This window comes from Palaemon carinicauda, chromosome 38 (assembly GCF_036898095.1).
Source record: "Palaemon carinicauda isolate YSFRI2023 chromosome 38, ASM3689809v2, whole genome shotgun sequence".
NCBI classification, from domain to species: domain Eukaryota; kingdom Metazoa; phylum Arthropoda; class Malacostraca; order Decapoda; family Palaemonidae; genus Palaemon; species Palaemon carinicauda.
Window position 1 is genome coordinate 49,554,105 of NC_090762.1, and position 10,000 is coordinate 49,564,104.

At 44.2% G+C, this 10,000-nt stretch overlaps 1 protein-coding gene across 2 annotated transcripts in view; it reads right to left on the bottom strand.

The window, feature by feature from the left end:
• Nucleotides 1-149: 149 nt before the first annotated feature.
• LOC137630170 (alpha-(1,3)-fucosyltransferase C-like) overlaps nucleotides 150-10,000 on the bottom strand; it is a 14,848-nt gene continuing 4,997 nt past the window's right edge. For both annotated transcript variants that reach the window (XM_068361618.1, XM_068361619.1), the window contains exons 3-6: nucleotides 7,864-7,966; nucleotides 4,789-4,924; nucleotides 3,951-4,664; nucleotides 150-2,408 (exon numbers count right to left, since the gene is read on the bottom strand). In XM_068361618.1, the coding sequence (XP_068217719.1) occupies nucleotides 2,226-2,408; nucleotides 3,951-4,664; nucleotides 4,789-4,924; nucleotides 7,864-7,966 (1,136 nt within the window). In that variant the 3' untranslated portion in view covers nucleotides 150-2,225. The remainder of the gene's footprint in view (nucleotides 2,409-3,950; nucleotides 4,665-4,788; nucleotides 4,925-7,863; nucleotides 7,967-10,000) is intronic.

The following is a 10,000-nucleotide window of genomic DNA, read 5'->3' on the forward strand; positions in this document are numbered from 1 at the left end:
CCATTTCTTTTCGGCACTGTTGTAGCAATTTGCATTTCCAATTCCTAAAAACAACAACAACAACAATAATAATAATAATAATAATAATAATATTAATAATGATGATAATAATAATAATCATAATAATAATAATCCCATAACTTTTTTCATTTCCCACATGTTCAAATCCCAAGAACGTTACTTATTTAGTGTATCATCTTGTAATTATATAAACATCAATGCGGACACCTTCACCGAGGGAACTTATTTAGTGCATCGTTTTGCAACAGTATAAACATCAGAGGGACACCTACAATGAGGTGCCTTATTTAGTGCATCGTCTTGCAACAGTATAAACATCAGAGGGACACCTACAATGAGGGGACTCATTTAGTGCATCGTCTTGCAACAGTATAAACATCAGAGGGACACCTACAATGAGGGGACTTGTTTAGTGCATCGTCTTGCAACAGTACAAACATCAGAGGGACACTTACAATGAGGGGACTCATTTAGTGCATCGTCTTGCAACAGTATAGACATCAGAGGGACACCTACAACGAGGGGACTTATTTAGTGCATCGTCTTACAACAGTACAAACATCAGAGGGACACCTACAATGAGGAGACTTATTTAGTGCATCGTCTTACAACAGTACAAACATCAGAGGGACACCTACCATGAGGGGACTTATTTAGTGTATCGTCTTGCAACAGTACAAACATCAGAGGGACACCTACAATGAGGGGACTTATTTAGTGCATCGTCTTACAACAGTACAAACATCAGAGGGACACCTACCATGAGGGGACTTATTTAGTGCATCGTCTTGCACAACAGTACAAACATCAGAGGGACACCTACAACGAGGGGACTTATTTAGTGCATCGTCTTGCACAACAGTACAAACATCAGAGGGACACCTACAATGAGAGGACTTGTTTAGTGCTTCGTCTTGCAACAGTACAAACATCAGAGGGACACCTACAATGAGGGGACTTGTTCAGTGCATCTTCTTACAACAGTACAAACATTAGAGGGACACCTACAATGAGGTGACTTGTTCAGTGCATCGTCTTACAACAGTACAAACATCAGAGGGACACCTACAATGAGGTGACTTGTTTAGTGCTTCGTCTTGCAACAGTACAAACATCAGAGGGACACCTACAATGAGGGGACTTGTTCAGTGCATCGTCGTACAACAGTACAAACATCAGAGGGACACCTTCAATGAGGTGACTTGTTTAGTGCTTCGTCTTGCAACAGTACAAACATCAGAGGGACACCTACAATGAGGGGACTTGTTCAGTGCATCGTCTTACAACAGTACAAACATTAGAGGGACACCTACAATGAGGGGACTTGTTTAGTGCATCGTCTTGCAACAGTACAAACATCAGAGGGACACCTATAATGAGGGGACTTTTTTAGTGCATCGTCTTGCAACAGTACAAACATCAGAGGGACACCTACAATGAGGGGACTTTTTTTAGTGCATCGTCTTGCAACAGTATAAACATCAGAGGGATACCTACAATGAGGGGACTTATTTAGTGCATCGTCTTACAACAGTATAAACATCTACAATGAGGTGACTTATTTAGTGCATCGTCTTGCAACAGTATAAACATCAGAGGGAAACCTACAATGAGGGGACTTATTTAGTGCATCGTCTTGTAACAGTATAAACATCAGAGGGACACGTACAATGAGGGGACTTATTTAGTGCATCGTCTTGCAACAGTCTGAACATCAGAGGGACACCTACAATGAGGGGACTTATTTAGTGCATCGTCTTACAACAGTATAAACATCAGAGGGATACCTACAATGAGGGAACTTATTTAGTGCATCGTCTTGCAACTGTATAAACATCAGAGGGACACATACAATGAGGAGACTTATTTAGTGCATCGTCTTTCAACGGTATAAACATCAGAGGGACACCTACAATGAGGGAACGAATTTAGTGCATCGTCTTGCAACGGTATAAACATCAAAGGGGGACCTACACTGAGGGAACTTATTTATTGTATAGTTTTGTAACGATATAAACATCAGGGACACATCAGCCATCTTCCTAGGAAGAGAAAACGCAAGACTTTATTTTCCCCACAAGGATCAACAGTACTCCTTCCATAGAGATATTAAACAACCAAGAAGAATATACAATCAGACAAGTCACGAGAGCCTCTTCAACCTTTGCCACTAGATTTGAAACTCTTCGGAAGTTCTTCAGATCTCACAGCTTTATCCCAGCCATGCAGTTCGACTTCGAAACGAACCAGTCTTCGAAATCTTCGTAAACTTTGTGCTCGTAGAATTCTGACTCGTGCAGTCGGGAACACAGATGGCACATTATTCTCTCCCCACCAATTGTTGATGGTTGGTAATGGTTCTTCCATTCTAAGTATTTCTCGTATTCCTGTCAAAGATAACAAGAGAGAATAGAATAGAACACAAAAATGAGGATCTAGTGAATGACACAGATATTGAATATATCCGTATAGGTTTGGGTGAGCGTTGAGTTTAAAATGAATGCACTTACCAACGAAATACATTATCCACGCAGCTTGAACAATTCACACACACATATTATATTTATACACACACACACACACACACACACGTATATATATATATATATATATATATATATATATATATATATATATATATATATATATATATATATAAAATTTCTCTCTCTCTCTCTCTCTCTCTCTCTCTCTCTCTCTCTCTCTCTCTCTCTCTCTCTCTCTCTCTCTCTCTCTCTATATATATATATATATATATATATATATATATATATATATATTGACAAAGCTTACAAACTTTACCCTCTTTGAAACAAATTCAAGGAAAAATGGTTTCAGCACAAACAAACCACTCCAATGCATTAATGACCTCCGTGTGGACGAGGTCGTTTTGTTTTCTTGTTGCGTTGGCCTTGTTACTCGAGGGCAATTGCTTCTCTACGTAAGTGAGAATAAATATCTTTTTTAGGAGAGTTAGGAATACATCTTTTATGTGCGTGACGTTTGGTTTCATGTGGGGGAAGTGTTTGTTGCAGGTGTTTTCGTTATTATGTAGTAAAAGAATCATACTCTATTTTTTTTTAACGAGGCGCATTCGCACCGGCTCGCAGCGGTGCCCTTTTAGCTCGGAAAAGTTTCCTGCTATCTGATTGGTTATCTATCGCTAAATATTAATATCTTACTATATAGTTATTTTCCTTCCATCTACATTGTACGCTTAAGGCTTCCTGTTGACACAATTATATTAAACTCTATTATTATTATTATTATTATTATTATTATTATTATTATTAATTGCCAAGCTACAACCCTAGTTGGAAAAGCAGGATGATATAAGCCCAGCGGGTCCAACAGGGAAAATAGCCCCGTGGGGAAAGGAAACAAGGAAAAATAAAGTATTCTAAAAACATTAACATTAGAATAAATTTTTTATATAAACTTGAAAAAAACAAGAGGAAGAGAAATGAGATAGAACAGTGTTCCCGAGTGTACCCTCAAGCAAGAGAACTCCAACCCAAGACATTGGAAGACCATGGTACAGAGGCTATGGCACTACCCGAGACTAGAGAACAATGATTTGATTTTGGAGTATCCTTCTCCTAGAAGAGCTGCTTACCATAGCTAAAGAGTCTCTTCTACCATTACCAAAAGGAAAGTAGCCACTGAACAATTACAGTGCAGTAGTTAACCCCTCGGGTGAAGGGGAATTGTTTGGTAATCTCAATGTTGTTAGGTGTATGAAAAAAGAGGAGAGTATGTAAAGAATAAACCGTATCTAGAGAGAAGGATCCAATGTAGTAATGTCTGGCCAGTCAAAGGCCCCCTTAACGCTCTAGTGGTAATATCTCAACAGGTGGCGACCATCTATACCTGGCTATCTATAGTATCTATATAAACAAATGTAATTAACAAAATAGCTGTTACCTTACCTTTGGATGAGCTTCCAGGTAAAGCAATCTCTCTGCTAACTCCTTGGGCGAATAGTTGTTAGCGTCGATAAAAGAATTTGGCGGAAGAAGAGAATAGTAATTGGCGGATCCTCGAACCACCGGGACAATTGGATAATGCAGTAGATTGTAGAGTTTCTCTGTAAGGTAATCCTTGCAAAAGTTATTCTCAAAAGCAAAGAAAAAAGCGTATCCTTCCCCGGCATCTTTTAAACAAGGGTCAGTTGTCGTGTTGTACCGATGCTCAACGTACATGGAATGTCCACATTTCAATGACCCACATTTTCCATAAACATCAACTTGAGCATATTCCTGGACTCGGCGGATGTACATTAGACGGTTCGACAATGCACGGCAGTTTGATATGAATGCAACCGCTAGTTTTCTTGTATGATTCTTTACCTCAGTGACTGGAGGGATAACCCAGGATCTGGGGAGTATCAAAGATTCTTTCTTTGTGACAAGAAATCCGTGATTGAACACTACGTCAGAATCTCGACGGTAAGTCAATGTGCGGTTGAAAAATCCATTGAAGTTTTTATAATTGGTTTTATACAAGTTATTTGAATAAAGGGGAGTTTCGAAGGTCACCATAACCCAAGGCTGAGTGGGATCACGGGGCCATAGGCTTTTATTGACAGTTTCGGAATCCTTTGTTCCTCTCATGAAGATCAAGATTGCATCTGCAGTATTCCTCTGGAATGTAATTAGGTTTTAATAATTTATTAGTAGCAGGTCGAGCATTATATAAGCATTTGGTGCCGTGTATCACCAAAAAAGAAAAAAAAAAAAAAAACTGACCATTGGTTCCAAGGATTACCTGTTCTACGTCATAGATCACTTCACATTGAAGAGGGCATTGTCCTTTGTTGACTTGTGAAAACGCTGCATTCCAAAAACTTCTTTTGAGTGGCTTTGACCATAGTAACACACGGGGTATAGAACCAGACCTAAACCTTTAAAAGAAATTCATGTAATTCACAGAGGTCTTTTAGGTGTGTGGGGCTGGGGTTAGGGATATAATCTTCAGAGGAGAGAAAGATAAAGGATTTGACATGTCGAGGACGTTGGGGTCTGAGGGGTTGGGTAGGGGTCTGAGGGCTGGGGTTGGGATCTGAGAAGTGGGGTTGTGGTCTGAGGGGTTAGTAGGGGCCTGAGAGGGGGGGGGGGTTGGTCTGAGAGGTTGGGATCTGAGGGTTGGGGTTGGGGGTCTGAGGGATTGGTAGGGATCTGAGGGATAAGGATGAGGTGTGAGAGGTTTGGTAAGTGTCTGAGGGGTAGGGTAGGGGTGTGAGGGGCGTGGTAAGGGTCTGAGGAGTGGTGTTATTATCTGAGTGTTGGGTTTGGGTCTGAGGGGTGGGATAGGGGTCTGAGGGGTGGGGTTGGGGTCTGGGGGTTTGTATGGGTCTGAGGGATGGGGTTGGGGTCCAAGGTGTTGCTGGGGGTCTGAGGGCTAGGGTTGAGATCTGAGGGGTGGAGTTATGGTTTGAGGGGTTGGTAGGGGTCTGAGAGGTGGGGATGTGGTCTGAGGGGTTGGGATCTGAGGGGTGGGGTTGGGGGTCTGAGGGGTTGGTAGAGGTCTGAGGGATGGGGTTGGGGTCTGGGGTTGATGTTGGGGTCTGGGGGGTTGGTAGTGTTCTGAGAGGTGGGGATGTGGTCTGAGGGGTTAGGATCTGATGGATGGGGTTGGGGTCTGAGGGTTTGGTAGGGGTCTGAGGGGTGGGGTTGGGGTTGGGGTCTGAGGGTTTGGTAGGGGTCTGAGGGGTGGGGTTGGGGTCTGCGTTCTTGGAGTTGGGACCTTGGGGGTAGGTAGGGTTCTGAGAGGTGGGGATGTGGTCTGAGGGGTTGGGATATGAGGGGTGGGGTTGGGGGTCTGAGTGATTGGTAGGGGTCTGAGCGGTGGGGTTGGGCCTGAGGGTAGGGGTTTTGGTCTGAGGGCAGGGGTTTTGGTCTGAGGGATGGGCTTGGGGTCTGATGGGTGGGGTTAGGGTCTGAGAGGTGGGGTTTTGGTCTTAGGGGTTGGTAGGGGTCTGAGATATGGGGTTAGGTTCTGAGGGGTGGGGCGGTGTCTGAGTGGTTGGTAGGGGTCTGAGGGATAGGGTTTGAGTCTGGGGGTGGGATTGGGTTCTGAGGGGTTGATATGGGTCTAAGGGATGGGGTTAGTGTCTGAGGAGTGGGGTTAGGGTCTGATGGGTGGGGTTGGGGTCTAAGTGGTTGGTAGGGGTCTGAGGGATGGGTTTTGAGTCGGGGGTGGGGTTGGGTTCTGATGGGTTAATATGGGTCTAAAGGATAGGGTTAGGGTCTCAGGGGTGGGGTAAAGGTCTTAATAGTTGGTAGGGGTCTGAGGGATGGGGTTTGAGTCTGGGGGTGGAATTGGGTTCTGAGGCGTTGATATGGGTTTAACGGTTGGATTTAGGGTCTGAGGGGTGAGGTTAGGGTCTGAGGGGTGGGGTTGGGGTCTGAGTGGTTGGTAGGGGTGTGAGGGATAGGGTTTGAGTCTGGGGGTGTGGTTGGGTAATGAGGGGTTGATATGGGTCTAAGGGATGGGGTTCGGGTCTGAGGGGTGGGGTTGAGGTCTGAGGGATTGATAGGGGGGTGAGGAATGGGGTTTGAGTCTGGGGGTGGGGTTGGGTTCTGAGCGGTTGATATGGGTCTGAGGGATGGGGTTAGGGTCTGAGGGGTGGGGTTGAGGTCTGAGGGATTGATAGGGGGGTGAGGAGTGGGGTTTGAGTCTGGGGGTGGGGTTGATATGGGTCTGAGGGATGGGGTTAGGGTCTGAGGGGAGGGGTTGAGGTCTGAGGGATGGGGTTTGAGTCTGGGGGTGGGGTTGGGTTCTGAGGGGTTGATATGGGTCTGAGGAATCGGGTTTGGGTCTGAGGGGTGGGGATAGGGTCTGAGGGTTGGGGTTAGGGTCTGCGTGGTTGGTAGGGGTCTGAGGGATGGGGTTTGCATCTGGGGGTGGGATTGAGGTCTGAGGGGTTGGTAGGGGTTTGAGGGATGGGTTTGAGTCTAAGGGTGGGATTGGGGTCTGATGGGTTTTTAGGGGTTTGAGTGGTTGGTAGGGGTCTGGGTGGTTGGTAGGGGTCTGAAGGATGGGTTTGAGTCTGAGGGGTGGGTTGGGGTCAGAGTGGTTGGGGTCTGAGTGGTTGGAAGAGGTTTGAGGAATAGGGTCGGTGCGGGGTGTGAGGTGTTGGTAGATGTTTAAGGGGTGGGTTGGGGTGTGAGGGATTGGTAGAGGTTTGGGGGTTAGCAGGGTAGGGGTTAGGAGGGGTCTGTGGGGTGGGGTTGGGCTCTGAGGGGTTGGTAGGTGTTCGAGGGCTCGGATGGGGTGTGAGTGGTTGGTGGGGTCTGAGGAGTGGAGTTGGGGGATATAATTTTCAGAGAAGCGAAAGGTACAGGATTTGACTTGCCAAGACTTTTGTGTTTGAGGATTGGGGATAGAGATATAATCTTCAGAGAAGGAAATGAGACAGGAACTGGCTTGCTAATAATTGCAAAGAATCTTAAATTCAAACTGAGAAACTACAATTCCGTGAAAAAAGTACCAAAAGGTTTTTATCTTAACTGCACTACACATATTGGGTGACACTGTATTTAATTCTTTCATGGCATTAGGGTGCCTAACTCTTAAGCTAACAACCATCAAGATTATTTTAATGATAGGTACTTGAAATGTGCAAATTATAGTTTTATAAGATATGATTGGTAGGAAGAGGGTTAGAAAAAAAATCTACTGAAGGGGATTGTTTCGTGCTCCGGTAGTGTGTGACTGGTTGCAACCAAGGAGGAAAAAAGGCAATGGGCTAGTAGTAATGCTGAGGACTGAAAGGCTAATCTAATGCTCTTTAGACCTAACCTGTCTATAAGGGCGGAACTCGGAATATTATTGAGATACCTTGTCAATTCTGGATCCAGTTCTCCAGCAGCTTTTTTCCGGAAGACATCCATCAGAGGAGCGAAGGCTTCATCTTGGAAAGTTGACAGATGCGGGTAGGATGCTGGAATGATATGAAATATATTTTGATTATGATGGGTTGGTTATAGATTAATGTTCCAAATTGCAAACCATGTGTTACATCGAAATCCGTAGCTTTTGACTTTTATGGTTTTGATTACTGCATAAAGCCCCTATTACACTTATCCGATTTCCTACGGCGCCGTAGGTCGCAACGCTATCATATGTTCAAACCGGAGTGTGTGATAGCAAATCGGCCGTATGAAAGCTCACCCACGGCCGGCCGGACGAACTTTCGCCAGTACTAAAGTTGGCCGTACGGCCGTCGTATGTTAGGACTGAGGACGTAGCATGTAATTGGTCACCATATGGTATGACATCAGTCTGAGTAGCTGAAGGACGCTCATGTTGACTAATTGCTGTTCTCATGCAAGTGTCCTTTTTTCTATTAAAGGTGATACCTGACTTAATAGTTCCAATTATGTGTCGTGATCCATTCGAATGTAGTTAAACCAGTCATCTTTTTCTAGTGGTACTTCCCTCAATCAAGTTAACATGAGAGTATTTTTGTCGTTTATGCAGACATTGTTTGAACCAAATCTTCCTTTTTCTTGTTTTCACATTCAAGTAGCACGCTAGAGCAATAGGAACGAGAATGTCATCGAGATAAGACATGTCACTCCTCTATCACAAACAGTGCGACACTGACCCACTTGCCTCCGGCCGTTCAAAATGTGTAATAGCTCTAGCCGTAAGCCAGAATTTTCCTACGGGGCCGTAGGCCAGGTTGGCCGTAGGAAACCGGATACGTGTAATAGGGGCTTAAGGTGAGGTGATCTTGTAAGCTCTTATAAACGTTATATGATAACACATTCATACACTACACATTGAAAAAGAGTAAGAAGGGAAAAGATTGATACGTTTGTATATATATATATATATATATATATATATATATATATATATATATATATATATATATATATATATATATATATATATATATATATATATATATATATATACACATACATACATATACCAAAGGCACTTCCCCCAATTTTGGGGGGTAGCCGACATCAACAATGCAACAAAACAAAAAGGGGACCTCTACTCTCTACGTTCCTCCAGCCTAACCAGGGACTCAGCCGAGTTCAGCTGGTACTGCTAGGGTGCCACAGCCCAACCTCCCACATTATCCACCACAGATGAAGCTTCATAATGCTGAATACCCTACTGCTGCTACCTCCGCGGTCATCTAAGGCACCGGAGGAAGCAGCAGGGCCTACCGGAACTGCGTCACAATTGCTCGCCACTCATTCCTATTTCTAGCACGCTCTTTTGCCTCTCTCACATCTATCCTCCTATCACCCAGAGCTTTCTTCACACCATCCATCCACCCAAGCCTTGGCCTTCCTCTTGTACTTCTCCCATCAACTATTGCATTCATCACCTTCTTTAGCAGACAGCCATTTTCCATTCTCTCAAAATGGCCAAACCACCTCAACACATTCACATCCACTCTAGCCGCTAACTCATTTCTTACACCCGTTCTCACCCTCACCACTTCGTTCCTAACCCTATCTACTCGAGATACACCAGCCATACTCCTTAGACACTTCATCTCAAACACATTCAATTTCTGTCTCTCCATCACTTTCATTCCCCACAACTCCGATCCATACATCACAGTTGGTACAATCACTTTCTCATATAGAACTCTCTTTACATTCATGCCCAACCCTCTATTTTTTACTACTCCCTTAACTGCCCCCAACACTTTGCAACCTTCATTCACTCTCTGACGTACATCTGCTTCCACTCCACCATTTGCTGCAACAACAGACCCCAAGTACTTAAACTGATCCACCTCCTCAAGTAACTCTCCATTCAACATGACATTCAACCTTGCACCACCTTCCCTTCTCGTTCATCTCATAACCTTACTCTTAAACACATTAACTCTCAACTTCCTTCTCTCACACACCCTTCCAAATTCTGTCACTAGTCGGTCAAGCTTCTCTTCTGTGTCTGCTACCAGTACAGTATCATCCGCAAACAACAACTGATTTACCTC